This window comes from Salvia hispanica, chromosome 2 (assembly GCF_029641045.1).
Source record: "Salvia hispanica isolate PSC_SH4W2 chromosome 2, Shi_PSC_v1, whole genome shotgun sequence".
Classification (NCBI taxonomy): Eukaryota; Viridiplantae; Streptophyta; class Magnoliopsida; order Lamiales; family Lamiaceae; genus Salvia; species Salvia hispanica.
The window spans coordinates 19,334,510-19,359,948 of record NC_142693.1 but is presented as its reverse complement, the minus strand read 5'-3'; the positions used below and the strand labels follow the sequence as shown (position 1 = coordinate 19,359,948).

The following is a 25,439-nucleotide window of genomic DNA, read 5'->3' as shown; positions in this document are numbered from 1 at the left end:
AAACTCCTCAAGCCTTGAAGGAATGTTAACAATCCGACATTGACTCAATACAATCATAATACTATCAGTTCTAGTAAAAAATTACTACTACCATTGATTTGAATCCGGACCTATGTATACCTAGAAACGGAACAGGGTTGTACGACCGGAACAACCTCGTGCATTGGTAGGTACGAGGTAGAATAGACACAAACAGAAGAGGATCCCCTGGCGCCATAAACAAAGATGGCAAGCCTATAAAAAATATGACACAGAGCAGTGTAGACCGCCACCGTTACAGGCACGACCGAGATGAAGAAGGCCGACAAGCCAGCAACTAGACAAAGCGGCAACTTGTAGAGGAAGTCCTCAGCGGAGAAGCGGGACAGTAGTATTGTCATGAACATGAGCGCCGGGGCGAACAAGGAGAGCAAGGATAACATCGCCACCACTTTCGATGGCATCCAATTGATGTTGAGGCAGAGGAGTGCGAACATGAATACGACGATGGCGATGGACATCATGCCTAATCCCGCAGTTCGCTTCATGAAATTCTTCCCATCTGACATTAGGTATTTGTGCTCGTATACGAATAGTTCGTTAGGCATTTTCCCACTAGAGTTCTTCATGTTTCTGAACGACGGTCGAACGAGCTTCTCAACTACCTGGAAATAATTTCACAATAATTAGTACTCCCTGTGTTTCACGGTAAGTGAGGCACTTCAATTAAGAACTGATTTTATTAAAATAATATTAAGTAGGTAAAGCAGTGAGAGAGAATAAAGTAGAGAAGTCTCATACCTTGAACCACAATACATCCCGTTGCATTTGCAGAGCTTTGCCAGGGATGCGGTAAAGTTGATATGGAGGTGCCAATTTTCCCTACCTTCATCATCTATATATGTTACTAGAAAATCTTTCGTACCACCCAACCCATCCATTAAATTGTACACTTTGACAAAGCGATTCAAAACCGCAACATGAAATACGTTTACTTTATAAAGTAAATTATGGTCCCTTTTCAATAAGTCAACCAAGAAGTCTTCGTTTCTTGATTTTTCCGCTATGAAGAATAATTTGGAAGAATCCACGGCTGATTCTGTGTCTTCTTGGCATGATTCAACTGCTTCCCATAAACAATCCATTAATGCATATGCATCACACTTTGTGTTCACTTTATGGCTCTTTGAATTCTTCATGCAGCTTAGTACTAAAAATATCAAACTCATGTAAGAAAATTGGAAAAGGAATATCTAACATCAAATAAATGATGTGTTAATTTATACTCCAACAGTCCATGAATAAATGTCTCACTTTAACTCAATACGAGTTTATAAAATGTAAATGAAAGTGAAGAATTAGTTAAAAGAATGTGTGGCATGAGTTTTATGCATTAAAATATCATTGAAATGGGATTATAGATTTTGTAACTTACTTATAATTTATAATAAAATTGAAATGAGAATTCTATCAGTTGAAAAATCAAAAATGACAAATGAGACTGGCATTAGAGTACATTTTATAGATTGAGTCGATATCAAAAAATGTTAATTTTGTAAAAGCCAAAAAAATTTACGATAAGGACTAATAAAGACTAGCAATAAGTAAAGTTTAAATAGTAAGACGAGCGTAAATGAAGAACCATTAATAATCCTTTTTTAAAGTTTAAATGAAGTTTATATTTTAGGATATAAATGACTATTTTGTGGGATGAAAGTAGAATAAAATTTATTGGATTCAAAATTACTAACCATTCTTGATACAAAATCCTTGGCCATCGTGAGAAAATGCCAATGGCTTCTTTGCAAGCAATTCCAATGGTGTTTCACCATAGCCATTTTCAGCCACGGCCAACGTTTTATCTTCTCTCAAAATCTTCATAGCTAGACCTAAAAATTTCCAATTATATTTATCACAATCCTAATTAAAAAAAAAACAGAGCCACAACCAATTAAGCATTTGACATAATCTATTATCAATTTACAACACATTATTTATCGATTACTTACCATATTTCTCCAAGTTGATCGCTAACGTAAGCAAGTTGACCTTTTCGAGTGGGGTCCATAACCCAATATTTGAATAAGGGTAAAGAAATTCAGCCATATCACCAAATCTGTACCATGCAGCCATATAGAGTGGCCAAACACAATTTTCACCTTTAATATTGGCTAAATTTGGGCATTTTTCCAACATAATTTGAGCAATTTTGATGTTTCCAACGGCCGCAGCGGAGCATAGTGCAGTGCACCCTTTCACGTTCTGAGCTGCCACGTCATCTTTTTCCATGATTTCTACGATTTTTGAGATGAAAATGTTGCGCCTTTCGTCCGCGGCTATGTTTGGTGCGATTTCACCTTCTTCTGTTATGGGAGTTTCGATCCAGTATGGGATTACTTCGAATAGCCTTTGGGCTGCAATCCAGTCTCCCTCCAATGCAGCATTGTGTAGCTTCGCCATCCTACTCGATGATCTTTTACAGCCTACTCGAAATGTAAACGAAAAACCATTAATGATTTTTTTTTGTTAAAGTTCAAATGAAGTTTATGATTAGGAATATAGAAGACTCATTTTATGTGACGAAAGTCTGAATATAATTTATAGGATTCAAAATTACTAACCATTCTTGACCCAAAATCCTTGGGCATCGTGAGAAAATACCAATTGCTTCTTCGCAAGCAAATGCAATATTGTCTCACCATTACCATCTTCAGCTATGGCCAACGTTTTATCTTCACTCAAAATCTTTATAGCTAGATCTAAAAAATATCCAATTATATATATCATAATCTTAATTAAAAAAAGCCACAAATATAACATTATTTATATATTATCAGTTCATGTGACATTATATATTGCATACATACCATAAATCTCCAATCCGATCGCTGACGTCAGCAAGTTGACCTTTCCGAGTGGGCTCCACAATCCAATATTTGAGTAAGGGTAGAGAAATTCAGCCATTTCACCAAATCCATTCACTGCAGCCATATAGAGTGGCCAAAAACCACTTTCACCTGCAATATTGGCCAATTTTGGGTATTTTTCCAATATAATTTGAGCAATTTTGATGTGGCCAACGACTGCAGCGGAGCATAGTGCAGTGCACCCTTTCATGTTCTGAGCAGCCACGTCATCTTTTTCCATGATTTCTAATAATTTTGAGACAAATAACTCGTGTCCTTCAACCGCGGCTATGTGCAGTGCGATATCACCTCCTTCTGTTATGGGAGTTTTGATCAAGTTTGGGATTTCAATGAATAGCTCTAGGGCTGCAATCCAAGTCTCCCTTCAATGCAGCATTGTGTAGCTTCGAGATCTTACTCGATGATATTTTTCGGCCTACTCAAATATTCAAGAATGATTTTTTTAATTAGATTACTTTAACTTAAACACATTAACTTATATGATGTTATTTGCGTTTTAAAAAATGTTTCATTTTTAATGGTATAACCCAAAAAGGAAAATTGATTTATTTTTAATAAGACATAGGAAATATATATACTACTCATTGTGTTCACAACCAATACTTATGTTTTCTTTATTATTGTTCATCCACAAAAATCAGTCCACTTTCAATTTTAGCAAATTTTTTTTGTAATAAGGTGAACTTCGATCTTCTCTGAAAAACACTTTTTATCTATAAGTGGTGTATACTATAGTTAATTATGGAAAAACTAAACTACCTAACCAACACCATATTCATCTTTTTATTTTTAAAAATTTTAAAATCAACAGAAACTATACTATAAATTTCAAAATTAATTAAAATAAAAAATAAGGTAAATTACTAAGTAAATCCTAACAGAGACATTATGTCTCTAAATCACAAGAATGAAGATGTCCGAAGATACCTACAATGTTCAAATTCCGAAAAATATTTTATCACTAGATCAACACACACAGTAATAAACTCCTTCCAAAAAAAATATTGCTTATGTGTGGAAAAGAAAAAGGGAAATGGTGTAAGAAATGGCAGATATGCGTTTATATACTATTGTCACGGCAAGGAATAACACAAATAAAGAAAATGGTTCAAATATATTGTAAATATATGTTTACCGATGAAGAATGTAAGAGAACAAGCATGTGGGATATTATTTATCTATCGTATACTCATGAATATAAATAAGCAAGACCTTTGAATAACATGTATTTCACGTAAAATCATAAATATAATAGGATAGAAATACACCTTGGTGATCCATAACGAAACGCTTGAGGATGGAAGGGACGATTTCCTTGAACTCTTTTCGGCGTAGTGGCGCAACTCCAACTCCAAGGAGTTTCTCTATTTCGTTTATGTGTTCTCTGTAATGTAATATAGTTTGATGGAATCACTACACTGTATTTATAGACAGAGAGGACAAACCTTAATTATCAAATATGAATTTATTAAAATAATCAATATATACGTTTCTTATTGATCACATCATATAATTGATCACAATCAATTAATATACACGTTTTCTCAATCAATTGCAACACTAATTATTACAATCAATTATTTTATATCAAATAAATATACTCTCTTCTCTAATTGAGTAGGCGCCGAATTGAGGCTAACCAAATTACATATATATTCTCATTTCCTTGTTAATAATAGGTAGGGATGTCAATTCAATCCGAAATCCGTGGTCGGCCCGAACAATCCGGTAATATGAGTGGGTTAGGGCTGCAATTTTATTATCCGAATACAAAACGGGTTAAACGGGTTGACCCGAATGGGTTGGCGGGTTAAACGGGTTGGCCCGAACAGGTTGCGGGTCGGTCCGATGGGTTGTGAGTTTTAATTATAAAATATTAAGTTTTAGGGTTTTTTTTTATATTTTTGAATCCTCAATCTTCACTCTACACAATCATTAGTCTTATTCAATCTTCATTCTACACTTTTCCACTCGATCCCACAATATCAGCTTTCAAGTTCTATCTCAACTCATTATTGCACCGTCCCATCATCTGCCACTAGTGTCTTACCACCACCAAAGCCAATCAAGACAAAATTAAAAACTAACACATCAAAATGTTAATATATTTATCATTTTAATAATGATTCATGTAAGATATGATTTTTAATTTTCATAAAGAATTAGTTACGAACAATGTCATAATAATGACATGAACACAAGCTTTAATTTATATTGTAGTTGATTGAGATGAAAGGCTTCTTTTCAAGTATTATTGAAGAAAACTATGAAAATTTGAAGATTTTATATGATTCTAAACTAAAAAGAAAAAATTATCTAAAATTTAAAATTATCCAAAACCCGACGGGTTAGGGTTAGGGTTGAAAATTCATGACCCGAAAAATTCATAACCCGAATGGTCCGCACCCAAATAGCCCGGCGACCCGAGTGAGCTGGCCCGAACCCGAACGGGCTAGCCCGATTGACATCCCTAGTAATAGGAATGCTGATATTCCTTTTATTTAAAAGACGAACTTTTAATTCAGCCAATTAATGACTAGTTAAAATAGGCAATATACATTATGGCTAATTAATTGATTGAAGACCAATAATTAATTGATAGCTAATTAAAAAGTGAAAAAATATGTTTTATACCGAATTAATATATCTATCTATACATATATAAAAGGAGAATTTTATTCTTAATTTGAATATTCATAAATTTTGGGTATGGATTATGAATATTTATTAATTTAGGGTATGAATTTAAATTTTTGCAATCTATAACTATATTCAAACATAATAAGTCACTATCGTTACAACTCTATTTAACAAGAGTATAATTTATGAATAATTAAATAATACTAATTTTTTTAATATATGTTCCTATAAATCAATTGAATTTAAAGTAACGTGTCGTTACTATCATTGCCATTACTATTTGGGGAGTTATTTGGTTTGAGGCACTGATATGAATTAATTTAATTATATTATAATGATTGTATAAATTATTAATTATAGTATAAATCAATTGAATTTAAAGTAATGCCGTTACTATCATTGCCATTACTATTAGAGAGTTATTTGGTTTGAGCCACTAATTTGAATTAAGTTAATATATTATAATGATGGCATATGTATGAATGAAAGAGCCGTTACATAGTAATTCCCTTTATGAAAAGTTATTTAATTCCTACAAGACTTTGAAACGTATTCCTTCCGTCCCATTAAATATGCAACATTTACTTTTCGGTACAGGATTTTATATAGTGTTGTTTTGTGAGTTAATGAAGAGAGAGTAAAGTAAGAGAGAAGAAAAGGCGGAGAGAGTACTGTTTCTATTTTTAGAAATGTTTCATTTTTAATGAGACAAACTAAAATGGAAAAAGTACATTCCTAATGGGACAAATGAATATCAATTATTATTAGTGCAATGCCCAAATAAGTTCATGAGACTAATTTGGTTGAGAGGTTGTAACGTGACATCTTTCCTTAACCCTATAAAAATCTATCTATACATATATAAAAGGTGAGTTTTGGCCTTTAATGTAAATATTTAAGAGTTATAGGCATGAATTGAATATTTATAAACTTTATGAAAGATTTTGAATAAATCTAAATATTTGGTTAATTTGGATAATTAAATACTATTAATGCATTTATTACCCAAAATTTGTAACGATCACTCAATCTTCAAATTAGCCAATGACTACAATTTCACCCATGTACAATTGAAATTAGGCCTGCTTAACCGGTTCTCGTGTACCCGGAACTGGAACCGGAACCGATCGGGTAATTGAAGAACCGGAACCGAAGAATCCGGTTCCGGTTCCGGTACCGGTTCTAATGTTTTCATAAATTTCGGTTCCGGTTCTACCCGGAACCGAATAATCTATATTAAATTTAATTTTTTTTTACTAAAATTGAAGTATAGTAATTAACGGTAATTCATTTATTATTATCAAGGTTGGTTTTGATTCTTTAGTATTACTGAATGTATTCCTTTGCTACTTTGATATTGCTTAAAATAAATGCTACTCTTGGTTTGACAATATAATTTTCCAATTTATGTGTTTGGATCATTATTTACCATTATACTTTGAGTTCTTTAAACAAAAATAATTTTAACAGATCATGAAAGCTCTTAGAGGAGTCAAGGTGGAGGTTACCAATCAAGGAAACATGCGAAAGAATATACCGTAATTCTGGTTTGACATCACAGACAACTCGTGGGCTAACGTGAGAATCATATTTCTTGATACTAAGTGGAGATAATGTAATTGTTGTTATATATAAGTTAAATCTAGTTTGGTGTCAGATTAAAATTAGGTAAATAATAAACAACTTTTCGTTAATTACTATACTTAAATTAAAATTAAAACTACAAATTGGCTCCGGTTCGAAACCGGTACCGGCCGGTTCTTACCCGGTCGGTTCCAAACCGGAACCGGACGGTTCCGGACCCGGTTCCGGTTCCGAGATTCATGAGATTTTGCAACCGGGTACCCGGTCAACCGGACCGGATAGAACCGGAACCGGCCGAATAAGCAGGCCTAATTGAAATCAATGGCTAAATTTTTAAACCGGCTAATCTCACTAAATTTAATCAAGGATTGGTATAAAAAAATAAAATCTCAATAAATAATTTTCACAAATAAATTTGGTAAATGAAAGTTCCAAAATTATTTGACGACGGGGGAACTTTAAAAAAGTTCACAAAAATGTCATCTTAGAACATCAAATGAATAATCAACTTATCTCTAATAATTAGAAGAAGAAAAAAACTTTTCTCTAATAATTAGAAAAGCTGTAACGTTTTTCTCCATCAATGAATTGGAGACAATATAATTATCATTGGAATTAAATCTAATTAAATCGAATAATAATTGAAATGTAATCCAAATGGATCCAAACTCTTAACAGTTTTTCGTGACATAAATTTGTGAGACACTTTAATGTTGATTTAATTAATTATAAATTAAATTGTGCTCACTAATACTCAATAGAGAAGGAGTGTGAAAGGAGAAAAATACCAAAAGTTACCAAATCTTCTATAAATACCAATTCTATTAATCAATAGTGTCATGACCGCGGTGGAAAAAAGAGTGTTGCCCGCGAGGATTCTCATGTGTCAAACATGTAGCATTCCATACAACATGGCTATCGACAACCGAGTATACTACACATCGTCCTAAACTTCTAGCGTCTGTTGATGATAGTGCTACTGAAGTGGTAAAGGGAGACGGAGGAAATAGTCTGAGATGGTGAAAGTCGAATAGCAGAGCGGATGTGATGGTAAATAAAGGAGGCAGAGCAAAAAAATCAACAAAAAAGCTTCAAGGGAGGAGTGTGAAACAAAATAGAGAGAGGTGCTCAAGTCTCAACTCTTCTCAAGATTAGGTTTACAGATATAATAGAAATAGGAGATATATAAATTACACCTTTGTATATTGTAAAAATATCCTGTAATTGTATAATAAATACTAATTTTAGGGCTTTTCATTGCATCCATATTATGCGTATGGTATAGATTTTCTAGGGTTTTTCCTATTATCCGCTCTGATTTTCTCATCTCAACTAATTTTATTTAGGCCCAATAATAATAATTCATCATATTCACAGTAATTTTGTAATATTTTAGAAGCCTTTGCTAATTACATACATTTTGTTTATTAGTTATTATTTTTAGTTCGTTCCTTTGTAGTAGTAAAACAGATTTATTGATGCGCCAAAAACAAGTAAATTATTACTAATAAAAATAAAAAAATACTTTGAACTTAGTAATAATATTAATAACATCAAATTATGATTAATACACATTTAACTCATAGTGAGACAAGATTATCAATACCAAAGGATAAGCCTCTATACACATGTGCTCACCAATCTCCATTCAATATGTGTTACTGCCTGAGCATGGTGATTATATTATAATAATAAAAATTTCTCAAAAATGTAAATTTTTTTTAATTAGTAACGATGAAGTTTTTTAGTTTCACAAAATTTTCCGTATAATTTTAAAATAGATAATAAATCTATTCAAATGCTTAACAGGTTTCTATTTAGTGAAATTATTGGCCAAATTCAATTGAAATGGTCTTTGATTTCATATTGTAGAAACTAAGATAGTAATGGAACAATTAGATTTAAATTAGGATAATTAAGTACTATTAATGCATTTATTACCCGAAATTTGTGCAAAGTAGATCATGAGATTGATACGTTACTTGTAGAACAATGAGCGAAATTGTTGTCATTTCAATTGTTTCATTAAGATGTAACACTGCTGATTTGACCGGTTACAATTTTGTAATTAATCTATTCCATTTAAATCAATGGCTAAATTTTTAAACCGGCTAATTTCACTAAATAATGTCTTAATTCGTTTTAATTGTTATTATTAGTCGGATAGGTGTATGATCAAATACTAACTAATTTATAGTAATAACTAAATTAATATCAATTTTGTATATTAAAAATATCAACACAAAGGTATAAATTTATCAATGTTCTTGTGTTGATAAACTTATGTCCTTGTGTTGATATTTAAATTTACATGTTGTATTGATATAATTATGTCTTTGTGTTGAAAATTTTAATACACAGAAATGAGAGTTATTAGTTATTACTGTAAATTAGTTAGCACGCTAACGCAACTCGGAATGCATTTTCATTTCTATGATGTACGGTAAAATTTGAGAGGTTTTAAAAAATATCATTAAATTTTTATGGCAATATCATTGTCATCCTAAAATTTTCGATTGTATATTAAATATTTTATATCAATTTCATATTGATAGGGTTTTAGCGTTAAAGAGTATATGTTGTCAAGAACGACATTTTTCTTTTTTTATAGTGATCTATACATGTTGTAGTTAAAAGTTATTTTCATGTTGATTTAATTTCAAGCTTATTTAATTTTATACTATAATTATTCAACATATATTTAAACCTATGTGATATTGTTGTTATTTATTTTATTAAATTTATTCACAATGTCAAATTAACAAATGAATTTATTTTAAGTCGCGCATAGCCGGGGGTAAATACTAGTACATCTAATTTGCTAGCTTTTTATTCACTTTTTTCACTGGCTTCTCCTTTCATTGTTGGATTTTCTCCAATAAGACAAATTAAACTTAATATGGAATTCACAGTCCATAATGAACTACAACCTAGCAATACCGCATTGGTCATCAAAATGAAATGTGTACGTATTTTTTAGATGACCTAGCTCAAAGAAAAATCAATTGTTATTGGTGTGTGTTCTATGACATAATGGTATGTGTTTTGTCGTTTATGGGTATATTGATCTAATTCCATTAATATGAGTAATTTTTCCACGCAGGATGTTAGAATTCATAGAACATTTTCCCGAATTTTACAAAGATTTCGTATAATGATGATATGTAGAAATTAAGGAAAGATGAGTGGTGTTGGTGGTGCGAAGTTTTGTATTTCTGTTTCTCATTTGTCGTCGTAGGTGAACTTTTCTGAAAATTATGGAGGTGCGATGTTTCTTTATGTTTTTATTTAGGGCTAGCAAAGATGAATGATTGTTTGATTTATTTGCATTTTACTTACCATATTAACGTATTGATTCAATCACTGTATATTTTGATTAGTTGGTTTGTAATTTATGGTGGAGTACAAATTATGTGTACAATAAGTCATTTGCTAAAAGTTTTGTGATTAATTTTTGTACTTAGCTATTGATGATAGGTCGAATAGTTCATTTTGTTCTCTACCTAATAGTTTATACAGTAGTAAGTTTGAGTTGTATTTTTTTCTCATAATCTAAGTCACAACATGAAATTAATTAGTTATTTTTAATGCAGATATTACTTTATTTTTATAAATTTAAATTAATATAAATCAAATTAAATATCTATGCATCGCACAGATGTGACACTAGTTATATTAAAAACCCAATTCTATTTAAAATTTTATCACATGTCGCACATGGTGAGACATGCGTAAAACTTACAAAGCAATCCAAAAGTATGCATGATCATTCCTACTCTATCCAACACTTGTCCTATAAAAGACAACCCTCCAAAAATAAGCGTATGCCGCTTGATTGCGACGAACACACGTTATTCTTTAGTAAAAGGCTAAAGAATAGTTCGCTACGTGCTCGACGCATGGCTGCGTGATTACTCTATCCAACACTTGATGACACCATATGTTTTAATCGTAATAATTATTCATCATTACTTATATACTTCCTCAAATTCGCTATCAAACTTCACACTTTAACTTGACACGAGTTTTGAAAAATGTAACAGAAAATTATTTGAAAAAGATAGTGACATGTGAGTCATAGTTATATATATTGGTTTTATAATTAGAGTGAACTACACGAATGGCGGAGAGGATCACCTCATTCAAATAATACACCATTTCATCCTACACTAATAAAATAATGACATGTGGATATTTTTTTAATTAACAAAATAATAGACTAAAAGATTAATTATCATCATACATATCTTCGTACACTAATAACTTACTGCCATTATGGCATATACGTATTCTTTAAAGAAAGGAACTAACAAACTAAAACTCCAACACACACACACCATCAATTCATCAACATCAAAGGATCAACAGCCAACAGATATTATACTAAAATCACAACTCGATACATCTAGAGATCGTTGTCGATTTAGCCACATATCATACTCTTTAGCCTGCACGATGATGAATACAAATAGATCAAACTATAACACCAAAACAATTATGCCATTGCATTGTTAGAAAACAGATAAAAAGGAATCACCATCAACAAAAAAAAAAGTTGTATGAAAACTCGAATCTATCTACTAAAAACACGTTAGGATGATTTGCAAAAACTTCGAAAATTGGACAAAATCATCTTCAATCGAGCAAAATCACATAAACGAATGGCAACTAATGTCAGATCAATCAAACATTAGGCAACCAATCCTTCCACGCGAATTCGAAACTTATCTCAATAGTTAAATGAATTCGACACGAGTTCCGAATTTCGGTACCGAAAAAGCAACTCAAAAGAGAAGCATCCAGCAGAAACCAGATCACCGCTCTAGATTATTAGCCGACTAAAACACATAGCTCGCCAAAACAAAAATCGATAACTTATTCAAACTAGACGAGGAACGAAAATCAAATCAAGCGAGCCACGCGCAATAAAATAATCAGAAGAAGCGATAGCAATGCGACGGAAAATTTGGAGAAACGGAGGGGCGGAGACTCACCATTTCCGATCGTACTTGAGTTTGAAGCAGAGAATGCGAGGACCAGCGTCGGACTGTGGGGAAAGAAAATGAAAGAAATTTTAGAGAGAGATATTATTTATTGGTTTGATTAACCAAAATGTTGGCGTATGAGGATAATTAATCTTTAGTCTATTATTTTGTTAATCCACATGTCATTATTTTATTAGTGTAGGATGAAATGGAGTATTATTTGAATGAAGTGATTCGCTCCAAATAAATGGTACCTGATCTTTCACTTTGCACGTAAATGGTACATGATCTTTACTTTATATCATATTTGGTACCTATAAATCACATTTTTGGTACCTGATGCCATTTTCACCCCAAAATGCCCTCTAAACAAATACATTTTTCCATTTGTGTTATGGAGGATATTTTTGACATACACACAACTAGTACCAAAAGTGATATTATAATAACTTCTGTAATTCTCCTCACTCTTTATAGTATTATTAATAATCAATATTAATATTATTATTTTGATATAATAAATTAATAATTAATTAATATCATCCAAATATATTTAATTATAATTATAGTTATATTTATATTTAATTATTATAATACTAAAAATAGTAGTAACTAATAAATAGTTATAATATAAATATTTAAATTATGAATCATATAATATCTAACAAATATATTATTAATAAATAGTTATAATATCTAATCAATATAGTCTTAATAAAAAATTAAAATTGTGAATCGTATTCATAATGATATAAAGAGTTGAATATTTTTTGTTAGGTGTTTCAACCCTAAAACGAGTATTAAATAATTTAATAAAAAAATACTCAATTGATTTAATTAAAATAATTAATTTAATTAGGTATTTTGTTCTTGATTTATATTAGAGCATCTCCAATGGTCGGCTAGCGACCGGCTAGCCGATTCTTCGCGCTGGCCCATCAGCTAGCCGAACCATTAGAGGCGGCGAGCGGCAAACCGGCGAGCCGATCGGCGTGGGTTGGCCGATTGGTGGGCGCTGGCCGATGCGCTAGCCGCCATTGTGGCGGCCCGATCGGCCAGCGCCGAATATTCTTTTTTTTATATATAAAAAAAACCTATAAACGCGATTTTAGTTTCATTTTCATTTGCACCACTTGTTTTAACGAGTTTTCTCTCTCTCTAACTTTCTGTACAAGAGCATCATCGAGCGATGAGTAACGCGGGTGGTAGCGGTGGTGGTAGTGGTGGGGATGCTGAGGAGTACGAACGGAGGATGAACGAGGCTATGAATGCCTACATGTACCGCGAGATGGAGCGGTACATGCGTAGGGTGGAACAGCAGGCGATACCTCGCCCTCCACGGGTTATCCACCGCCGAGCAGTGATTGATCGGGATCACGCCGCTACACATCAGCGGCTGTACGACGACTACTTTTCAGAGAACCCGCGGTTTCCCGCCAACATGTTCCGGCGGCGTTTTAGAATGCGCAGGGAGTTGTTTATGCGCATCGTTGGCGCATTAGAGCGTCGATATCTGTGTTTCCGCTTTAGGCACGATGGCAGACCCGGCCACACCCCTATTCAAAAGTGTACGGCGGCAATCAGGCAGTTGGCCTAAGGAGGCGCGGCAGACATGTGGGATGAGTACCTCCACATCGGTGAGTCGACAGCCCTGGAATGTCTGAAGAATTTCTGTGGGGGCGTGATAAACGTTTTCGGTGAGCAGTACCTTCGAAGCCCTACTCCCGAAGATTGTCAGAATTTGATGCAGATGCACGGGGAGAAGCATGGGTTCCCCGGTATGTTAGGCAGCATAGATTGTATGCATTGGGAGTGGAAGAACTGTCCGACTGCCTGGAAGGGGGCCTACACGACCGGCTACAAGTCAAAGAATCCCACGTTGATCCTCGAGGCCGTAGCTGATTACCGGCTGTGGATCTGGCATGCGTATTTTGGGGTAACCGGGTCGAACAACGACCTAATGAACTCGTCTCCCCTCTTCATCGAGAAGTGCCCGGGCGTCGGTCCAACCGTCTCATTTGTGGCCAACGGCAACCGGCATGATATGGGCTACTACTTGGCGGATGGGATATACCCTCAGTGGCCGATCTTTGTGAAACAAGTGATGAAAGGAAGGCCTACTTTGCGGAACGACGGGAGTCGGCGCGCAAGGACGTCGAGCGCGCATTTGGTGTGCTCCAGTCTCGATGGGCGGCAATTAAGGGTCCAACGCGTTTGTGGGATGTCGGATGCGTTTCCCAAATAATGTACGCCTGCATTATCCTGCACAACATGATCGTCGAAAACGAAGGCGTACAACTGACTAGTTGGGCCAATGATGATGAAGCCGGTCCAAGCCACGGAACGGCCACCCCTAGTGTACGACGTGGGGTACCTCTCGATGAAGCCGGCCGCCTCAAGGAATTTGCCAACATGCGCCAAGTGGATGCTCATACCATTGGAGATGTGATGTGGCAGGTGGATTTTTAGTGCTGCTGACGTGGCAGGGGGAGAAACTGCCGGCCGATTTCTGGCCGATTTCTTGCCGAAATACCATTGGACATGCTCTTATGAATTCAATTAGATGTATGTATAAAACACTAAAAAGAAAGAAGAAAAAAGAGGAAACATAAACTAAGGAGAAAAAAAAATAAAAAAGGAAAATAAAATACTAAAAGAAAGAAGAAAAAAGAAATAAGAATAAACCAAAGAAGAGAAAAAGAAATAAATAAAGGAAGAAAAAAAATCACATGATTGGTATTATTTAATTGAAATTTCCAAAAACATCCTCCATAACAAAAAAAATCACATGTTTGGTACCTAGGGTTATAATTGTCACTTAGTACAAAAAATGATTGTCACTTAGTACAAAAAATGATATAAAGTAAAAATCAGATATCATTTACGTGCGAAAGTGAAAGCTCAGGTACCATTTATGTAGTTCACTCTTATAATAAAATATGAGGGGAATAGGTTTGTAAATATGAGGTCCATTACCAAAAAATAGTAAAAAGTAAATGTGATAAGTATTGACAGACGGACCGGAAAGGAAATAAAATTATATCTTCAATTATTGGTGACAATATAAACGGATATTGGTCTCTAAAAATCACAATTTTTGAGCGAAACCAGGAAATTCGGCATCACATTTGAAGAATTTATAACAATAATATAAGAAATTTGATTATTTAACATCATGATGCAGTAATACTTCTACTTTAAAAAACAGATTTTATATATCCAATTTTAACGATTTCTATTTTTCATTAATAATATATTACACATTTTCAGTAATAGTATTAAATCAATTAACAACTAATTTATATAATAATTAAATAAAATTTATCTATACAAATTAAATTGAACTTTTTGATATTTTATAATTAATACTTTTATAATATAATACTAATAATTGGATTGTTACATGTTTCAAGCGAATCATGTTGATGTTGGTTATTTTTAAAATATTTCATACAAATTTAAAACTGTTGTATTCATATAATCAACTACTTATTGGAATTTTAAAACAAAGCGAATTGGTATGAAATAGATTAGATTTACATTTTAAAATTTAAAAAATAATAGAAATATCATAATTCTCAAAATTAATTAAAATCAAAATTACAGTAGTAAATCCTAACAGAGATATTGCGTCTCAAATCACTACTCATAATAAAACAAATGTAATTTCAAGTCTATCAATTAGGCCCTCAAAATTGGAGTAGATTGGAACTTATAAGTAATTAAGTCTATTATTTCAAAGGAAAAAGTCCAGGAAAATTCAAAAGAATTAATAGGAAAAAGATGCATTAATGTAGGACTCAGTAAACTAATTTGAGAAAAAAACCAATTGGTATAGATATACTATTAAAAAAACCAATTTGAGAAAAAAATTCACTTAATTTAATTATTAAATTTGGATAAGCTTGACTATACCAATTAACTTTATTATCAGTCATGGATTTTAAAAGTTTAATACTAATGTGTAAAATTAACTTAATTTAAGTATTAAATTTTAATAATTATTTAAGTCAATTTAATTATATTACATATGTCATACATATTGTTGACCAAATAACTTTCAAAATCACTATAAAATGAGGTTGACCTTATTCATTTCCTCTCATCACAAAACAAAATAGCAAAATGTCTCGTCCATATTCTTTCTTATTTCTTACTGTATCCTTAATTTTACTTGTCACTCCATCTCTTGCTCGTGGAATAGATGAAGAAGACGTATCATCATTCAAATATGATTTAAATCAAATTGATGAGGATGAGAATTTGTGGAGACATGTAAAACCCCACCTCCACTTTGCTCCATCTCCTCACGGCCGCCGCCCCAACCACCACCGCCACGCTCTCTCTCCTCATGGAAGCTGCCACCGCCATCCCATCGGCCATCGTGCTGAGGCTCCACACCACATCCACCACTCTCCTCCTCCACACCGTCACCATCCCATCGGCCATCATCATGCTCCTCCACCACACCATCACGGCAGCCATCGTGCTCTAGCTCCTCACATCCACCATGCTCTTCCTCCACACCACCACCACCCCGGCTGCCATCATGCTCCTCCTCCACACCATCACCGCGGCCATCGTGCTCCATCTCCTCATCACATCCACCATGCTCCTCCACCACATAAACATACTGATAATTAAATAAACAAAACATGATAATAATACACATTTTATGTAATCATCAGTCGAATCCATTTTTTGGAGATACATATATTACTATCTTTATTTTTTACTGTTATGCTATATGAGTTATTCAACTATCCTTATTTATAATATATTGAGTGTTACTAGTGCATGTCTATGAATCAATTTTCTATCATGGGTAATTCATTGTATTAATATGATTGTATTGGTTATAACTTCCTTAATTGTATTACTTACGCCCGTGACGTGACAACCCGGGGTTTTTTATGACTTCTAATGCTAAGAATCATACGTAACGAAATAGTATATGTATAGTTTGTAGAAAATGACGTAAGAAGAATTTTCATATATAAATTGTTAGAAAAAAGATAAAAATCAATTGGAATGTTGTAATAAAAAGTTTTCCATCGAATCATTTATTGTGATTCATAAGAAATTGAAGTTTGTAATGATCCTAAATGAATAAAAATATAAATTCAAAGTGAGAATTGTAATGTCCGATAGAATATAGTAAATTTTACAAGACAATTATATTAGATACTAATCTATAGTAGTATAAGTAAATAAGAGGAACATGCAAGTCTCGGACAGCTTGTTCGACAATAGCGTGCGTGCTGCGGTACACCTCCGAGCATTTTTAAGACTTCATGTTTACGTGCCTAAACTCAAAAACAAACATAATTAAAGGTGGGTTACAATGGATCACTTTAACTCAAAAATAAACATAATTAAAGGTGGGTTACAATGGATCAAGAGATATTACTTAGCCAAAAAGAAAAAAGAAAGAAAAAAGAAAAGAAAAGAGGAGTTACATGGAAGTAATATATACAAAGTGAATAGATGAAAAAGACAATAGACCTATGCCATCGTAACTCCTTATTGTATTGGATACTTGTCAAATACATGCCACATGTCAAATTATGTGACATTTGTTATAATTGTTGGTGATATAAAATGCTTAATACTACAAAAATTTGTGGGAGTTATACACACTAAAACCACCATTTTCAACAGTGAAGAGGATATAGAGAATTGTGGATCATTGGAAACCAAGGTATCAATCCAACAACTCTTACTCCTTACCAAGCATGCATGTAGAAAAGTTTTGAGAAATATAGAATCTGCCTCAATTAAGATCAACAAGATCAAGGAATTTAACAACATAGCTTTCACCAGCCAACACGATCTTCTAAAACAACCAAAAATGTGTAAGTTCATCCAAAGACATGAAATAACCAAAATAAATCATATGAAAGTAACAAGTACATAGATGGAAAGCTTATCTTGGAAACTATGAGTTCCGGCGACAACTCCAGTGAATATTTTGGCGACGACACCCAATCTACCGAAATATGAAATTATTAGTCAAATTTTAATGTTCAATAAGCAAATCTAAATAAGAAGAAATAGCGAGAGGAAGGAGCTTACCTTGCCGGAGAAGCCGACGGTAGTGTCGAGCACATAGAAGGACGACGGTGTGAGATTTTGGTGTATATATTGTTTATAATTTTTTTCCTTTTCTTTTTATTTCAGTTTATGAGAAGTAGCTCGGCTCCTGGCCAGTGGAGACCAAGGATACTTCCCCGAGGAACGATACTCGTAGCCACTCGTTCTGGCATGTCGACGACATTGTCCAACCTAGGCACAAGTAGCGACGAGGAGAAAGAAGACGTAGAGTACCAACTCCTGGAGCTTCCACACCAACCAGTAAGAGCACCAGTGAGAATGGGCCTAAGAAAGGAAAGCCCAAATCTGAATTTTTGGGCCTAAGAACAAATTAGTTAAGTAAGCTAAGATAATTAGTCGCGATCCGAATTATTATAGTTTTGTGTAAAATTTGTAGCAATGTATGAGTATCAATTTGGTCGAAGCCTGAAAATAATAGAAGAAGAAACATCAAATAATATATGAGTTTTAGAAATTTCTTTAGGATAAGTGAAATAAGAAAAGAGAATTAATAATGAGGCATGCATTCATATTAAAGTTTAAGAATTTCTTGAAGTTTGATTAGTATTTTATACTATATTGTGATGTTTTCAAAAAGGTTATCTCCGCAAGTTAAGGTCAGAGCGAGAAATTCAAGTTAACGAAATTAAACGAACGAGATGAACTTTTCTATCCTACATACTAGTGTGGATGAAAATGTGAACTTATATGTTTTTATTTAAACAAAGGATATTGTCTTGCCATAAATTATTTGTTTTAACCCTAAGCCTATCTGTTTGGTTGGAACTTAAGAATCGAATTCGGGTTCGAGTGAGGGTGGTGTCCCTACTCGGATTAGTGTACACATGTGACCGTGGAAGGTGGCCACCTTCCCGGGTCACAAAGGATGCTATAGAGGTCGTGGGAGGTGGCCACCTCCCCGACTGGAGAAAGATGTAGATGACCGTGGAAGTGCACCATCTCCACGGCACTTGGTGTTCAGATATGGCAAAATTACAGAAAGAACTTAGATTGATCAGTCGAACTTTAGCTCACAAAGAATTTACTAAGCTCGGGCCTTTTAAGAGAAAACCCTCGAGTGTTACTGTGATGGCATGACAATATTTTCATTTTATGTATGTATATTTCGGCAATGTGTTCACTGAGTATTTTTATACCCAGCCCTGCATATATTTCTAAATGTACAGGTTGAGTAGTGATGGTGGAGAATGTTGAGCAGAGTTATGATTTTCTTTTTATTTTAAGTAGAGGCTCTTGGAGGTGCATGTCTCCATACATGTGACCGTGTTCATTCCGATGCGTACTAAGGTTCTAGATAACATTGACTGTTCTCATATACTCTGATAATTATTTATTGAAAAGTAAGATGTCTATTCAAGTTCTGGTGATTAAGAGTTGGTTTGAAATTGTTTCCCCCTTTATTTCGAAAATGAATATTCATTCATTGTTTACCTCCCCTCCCCTCTTCTTATTTCCCACCCTTACTTACGGTTTCCCGACTTTGCTATCCTTAGAAAAGTGCGGTCGTGAGAACAGAATAAAAGCTTCGAGTGATTATACCATTTTATAAAACGCAAGTTCAAGATATCATAATCACGCTAAGTTAGGGGACAAAATTTTTTATCACAATGCTCACAAATAATGAATGATATATCTATCCATCAACATCTACTAATCTCTCATCGATTTACTGTAAACAATAATTTCGTCGTACGAATATTAGTATTCACAATGTTATTCCCACTCGATGTAAAATATTTTAATCTTTTTGGGACGTCCTGTTCTAATTGATGCATTCTTCAAATTTCGATATTCTGATATACGAATTGAGTGTGCATATTGAGCAATTACTTTTAATTTTTTTGAAAGGCTCGAAATACAATAATTGTGTGTTTTCTACTTTTTCAATCGACATGTATACGAACCAAAGTAATATTATGGCCCTATATGAATTGTTGTGAAGAGTATAAACTCACTAGACCTCATGAATTTACAATAACATATAGTAGAAGAATTAAGAATAGTTTCAAGCCGTCCGGGTTAATTTAGTGATGGAGTCGGGTCTTGCGTCGTTAGAATATACTGAATTTCAAGTTTAATTAACAACAATGTCTTAATTAAAGTCGAGTCTGCATGCCACATATGAACTCGAGACTCAATTTAAGTGTGTATATTTAGTGATGGAGTTAGGACCAAAATTATAAAACGGTTAACGTATGAACAACTTTTGCACTTTAATCTAAACATAAGTGACATATTTATGCTTCTTCTTCTACTCCTAAATCCAACTACTGCATGAGTATAGCTCGATAAAGCGAATTGGTGTGAAATAGATTAGATATACATTTTAAAATCAATTGAAAATATAATAAATTTCAACATTAATTAAAAAAAATAATGTGAAATGGCAAAGTAAATTCTAATAAATTACGTCTCAAAACCACTACTCATAATAAAATTAAAGTAATTTCAAGTCATTGAGGTCAATATTCAATAGCGATTGGTGAAATATTGGAGTATACATTTTTGTTTACTACTAATAGTTTAACATTTTTCTTTGCACAATCGTGTAATTCTTTCAAACTGAATTCAAAAATTAGGCTCAAATCGGAGAAAATTGAAGATATGTAAGGCTATTAATTCAAAGGAAAAACTCCAATAAAATTCAAAAGAATTAATAGGAAAAAGATGCATTAATATAGGACTCAAGAAATTAATGTGAGAAAGAAGCAATTGGTATAGCAATATTAAAACTATAAAATCTTGAGCATATCAATTCACTTTATTATCAGTCATGGATCTTATAAATTTAATACTATTAAATTTGGATAAGCTTGACTATATCAATTCAGTTGTTTACTAGTCATGGATTTTAGAAATTGAAAACTAACGTGTACATCACTTATTTTAATAGTATTACATATGTCATCCATATTATTGACCAAAAACTTTCACAATCACTATAAAACGAGTCGGACCTTATTCATTTCCTCTCATCAGTTCAAATTACAAAATACATTAGCAAAATGTCTCGTGCATATTCAGTCTTATTTCTTTTTGGATATTCAATTTTACTGATCACTCCTTCTCTTGCTCATGGTTTAGATGAAGAAGACGTATCATCATTCAAATGTGATTTAAATAAAAGGGTTTTTGGCCTTAAAAACCATAAACTTTCCCTGAATTCTGGTTTTTCCCACGAACTTTCAAATTTGTTTTTAAAACCATCAACTTTCGATTCGTATGCGATTTGCCAACCCGACCTGAATACCCAATTTCCACTTAAATTCCGGCACGAAATTGTCCAACGTGGACGCCGTAAAAATGACTGGGCAACGTCGTCGTTTTGTGCACACCCTAATTTAAAATACGTATCATGTTTATTGGAGCATTTAAGCCCGATTTAACCTCCATTGGAGCATTTTCATATGCAAGATACAAGCTATCCCCAGTTTCCGTGTTCTGCGTGAACTTTACCTTCACAAATGTCCCTTCCCCAATCGTCCGCCCCACCTCATACTTCCCCACCTTCCGCACCACCATTTTCGATTGGGGAAAGCAGCCAAAATGGTGGTGCGGAAGGTGGGGAAGTATGAGGTGGGGCGGACGATTGGGGAAGGGACATTTGCGAAGGTGAAGTTCGCGCAGAACACGGAGACTGGGGATAGCTTGTATCTTGTATATGAAAATGCTCCAATGGAGGTTATATCGAGCTTAAATGCTCCACTAAACATGATACGTATTTTAAATTAGGGTGTACACAAACGACGCCATTGCCAAGTCATTTTTACGGCGTCCACGTTGGGCAATTTCGTGCTGGAATTTAAGCTAAAATTGGGTATTCGGCTCGGGTTGGCAAATCGCATACGAATCGATAGTTGATAGTTTTAAATACAAATTTAAAAGTTCGTGGAAAAAACCAGAATTCAGGGAAAGTTTATGATTTTTAAGACAAAAAGCCTTTTAAGTAATTCTCGATCGTATAGCTCTAAAGTGAATCTATTATTTGGAGATACATATATTACTATCTTTATTTTTTATTGTTATACTATATGAGTTACTCAATTATCTTATTTATGTCTATGATTCAATTTTCTATCATGGGTAATTAATTTTATTAATATGATTGTATTGGTTTATATCACTACTATCTTAATTTTTTATTGTTATATTATATGAGTTACTCAACTATCCTTATTTATAATATATTGAGTGTTTCTGGTGCATGTCTATGAACCACTTTTGTATATATTCGTTCTGGTTATATATTACCGGCAAAGTAATCAATTAAATAATATCAGCATTTTTCATTCTCGTCAATCCACGAAAATTACGAAATAATATCCGCATCTAGCTTTTACTAGTACTATTTTTTTATAAATGAGCTCTATTTTTCATTGAATTATTACCCTCACATTCTATTATAAAACTATATAAAAATGAGAATTATATTTCACTAACTTTTCCTACCCACTTTCTTTTACAATAAATCAACATCAAGTCAAATGAGATTTTAAATCCGCACGTCTAAAACACCAAAACGTGAACAATTTCATAAAACAAATAATGAAAATGAACTATTGCATAAAATGAACAATACATCCGAAATCTTTGAACTTCTCAACAACAAAAGGCCTTTGTATTCCTCCAACCTCATCACTTTTATTTCTCCCATCTCAACAATTTGTTCTACAATAACTTCAATTTATTAAGAGCCAATTTTATATATTTCTATAAGCGGAGGGGAGCGATCTTGCTATTTTCGACTCGACTCTAGGAGTGCAACTTGTTGTGTGACCGGAACAACCAAGTACAACTATAGGTACAACGCAATATAGTCACCAAGAGACGATACTTCAACACCACAAACATTATCGGCACACACCCGAAGAACGCCAAGAGCAACGTCGCCACCCACCCGTGCTCGAAAAACAGCAAGCACGAGCAGAACGCCACCATCATCGCCACGATGGAGAAGAAGAGCGTCGACACGCCCACCACCATCCAAATCGGCAGCCCTCTAAGGAAGTCCTCGTCTGAGTAGCGGGACGTGAGAATCGAGAGGAACATGAGCATCGAGGTGAGCGAGGAGAGCGTCACCACCGCCTCCGACAGAGGGAAGATCACGAACATCCTCTCGTTCTCGAGGATCGGGACGCCGCTGTTGTTGTATCCCCCGGGGACCGTGAAAGCCGTTGTGAAAACCACGGTCGCGATCAGCATCGTCACCATCATGCACGATTTCGCGGTCTGCTTCATGAATTTCTCCCCTTCCGCTCGTATACCTCTGTGCTCGGCAACGAATAATTCGTGGGGCGTTTGCCCTTTCTTGTTCTTCTTGTGTCTGGATGCGGGCCGTACGAGCTTCTCGACCTCCTGAGAATTTTTATATTTTCACGTTACATCTCGTATCTTTCGATATAAAATGAAAGGCTAACACTAGTATCGCATTTTTGTACCTTGAACCACAGTACTTCCCGTTGCATCTGCCAAGCGGCCCCGGGAATAGTGTCAAGCTGATTTTGAGGTGCCAATTTTCCCGCCAAGTACAGTATGTTGTTACCCTCATTATCTACATATGTTGCAAGCAAATCTTTGGTACCACCCAACTCATACATCAAGTTGAACACTTTGATGTAGCGACGCAAAACTGCAACATGAAATATGCTATGTCTTTTTGTATTTATTTTGTATAGTAAATTATGGTCATTATTGAATAACTCCACTAAGAAGTCATCGTTTCCCGATTCTGCCGCTATAAAAAAATACTCCCTCCGTCCCCCATTAAGAGTCACACTTTTCCATTTCGGTCTGTCCCCAATTAAGAGTCACACTTTATTTTTACCATAAATAGTAAGTAGGTCCCACATTCCACTAACTCAACTCACTCACATTTTATTATAAAACCAATATAAAAAAATGGATTCCACATTCTACTAACTTTTTCAACCAACTTTTCTTTACATTTCTTAAAACCCGTGGCCGGTCAAAGAGTGACTCCTAATAGGGGACGGAGGGAGTAATTCCGATGAATCTACCACTTTAACTCTTGTTGTTTCATTATTTTCTGACTTTGTTGACCTAGTAGGAGCTATTGTTTCAGCATGTGTTGACTCAATAGCTTCTACTATTTCATTATTTATTGACTCAGTAGGAATGACTATTTCAGTAGGTGCTGACTCAGCATGAGCTGCTGCTTCAGCATGTGTTGAATCAGTAACTCCGACTCCTTCAGTATGTATTGCTGCTTCAATATCATTTTTTAATGTATTTTTTTAATAAATTAGTGAGGAGTAGAGTGGCACGGTGGCTCGTGTGTGGAAGTCCGGATTTTTTTTTTATAATGTAATTTTTTTGATTTTTAGTTAATGTACCTTTTTTTTAATGCAATTAATGAATTTTCCCGTATATGTCTCGTAAATTTAATTCCGTAATTTAATCGTAATTTTAATTCCGTAAATGTAGTATATTTTGAATTATTTTTATTGCGGCTGGCCTATGGCTGACCTAAATCTGATATGGCAGGTGGATTTTTAGTGCTGCTGACGTGGCAGGAAGAGAAAGTGGCTGGCTTATAACTGGCCTATTTGCATTGGAGATTGCTCTGACCCCACTGCATGTCATGACTGCCAGCCTCTGTCTGGTCCACTTCAGCAATTATTCAACATGAAAGTCAAGAAAAATAGAGTAGAATAGTTTAGGAATTCAAATTCGACTCTTATTCGACTCTAATTTTACTTGGGAATAATTAGAATTTAGAAGTTGGATTGAAAGGACAGTTTTAACCACCACGGAAATAAAAGTATAAAGCACTTGACAAGACACATGCATGTATTGAATCATCTAGTGATATAGTGGAGTAATAATTTACTCCATCCGTTTTCATAGTAATAAAGACATTTCTTTTTGACACGGAGATTAAGAAAAATTATGTTAGGTGAGTTAAGCAAAAGAAGAATAAAATAGAAAATAAAAAAAGTTAGAGAGATGAAAAGAAAAAAAAGTAAAAGAGAGAAAAGTAAATGTAGAAAAATGTATTGACTTTTACTAAAATGGAAAATGGCTCTTTTATTAAAAAAGGGAAATGACTCATATTTTATTGCAATAGTATATTTCCAACATGGGCATCTGCTGAAGATTTAGTCAAGCAGAAGGTAACCGTCAACCAATGGTGGTGGGTACCACAATAGGATATTGTCGTGGTGATTTGAATTCTCAATTTACTACTCCA

General features: G+C 34.0%; 1 protein-coding gene, 1 non-coding gene and 1 pseudogene across 3 annotated transcripts; all 3 read right to left on the bottom strand.

Annotated features, from left to right (window-relative positions):
- On the bottom strand, nt 1–21,751 carry LOC125188568 (uncharacterized; annotated as a pseudogene). Its single transcript, XR_016135548.1, has 6 exons — nt 21,617–21,751; nt 16,403–16,748; nt 2,847–3,321; nt 1,731–1,868; nt 781–1,153; nt 1–644 (listed from the first exon to the last, which is right to left on the bottom strand). The product of XR_016135548.1 is annotated as an uncharacterized LOC125188568 (transcript).
- Nucleotides 10,917–11,035, bottom strand: LOC125202926 (U5 spliceosomal RNA). The gene has a single exon (XR_007173256.2). It is a non-coding gene; the product is annotated as a U5 spliceosomal RNA (small nuclear RNA).
- A 1,082-nt stretch (nt 21,752–22,833) lies between the features above and the next one.
- On the bottom strand, nt 22,834–23,837 carry LOC125188550 (uncharacterized). Its single transcript, XM_089063366.1, has 2 exons — nt 23,668–23,837; nt 22,834–23,584 (listed from the first exon to the last, which is right to left on the bottom strand). Exons 1-2 carry the CDS (start codon nt 23,824–23,826, stop codon nt 22,982–22,984), a joined length of 762 nt encoding a protein of 253 aa, XP_088919492.1. The 5' UTR covers nt 23,827–23,837; the 3' UTR covers nt 22,834–22,981.
- Between the last annotated feature and the right edge of the window lie 1,602 nt (nt 23,838–25,439).

Bases quoted from the DNA above. Each gene is read 5' to 3' on its own strand.
- LOC125188550 (XM_089063366.1), bottom strand. From the start codon at position 23,826: ATGTATGAGTTGGGTGGTACCAAAGATTTGCTTGCAACATATGTAGAT. The intron at 23,585-23,667 runs GTACAAAAATGC...AAAAATTCTCAG, and splicing joins GGGAAGTACTGTGGTTCAAG to GAGGTCGAGAAGCTCGTACG.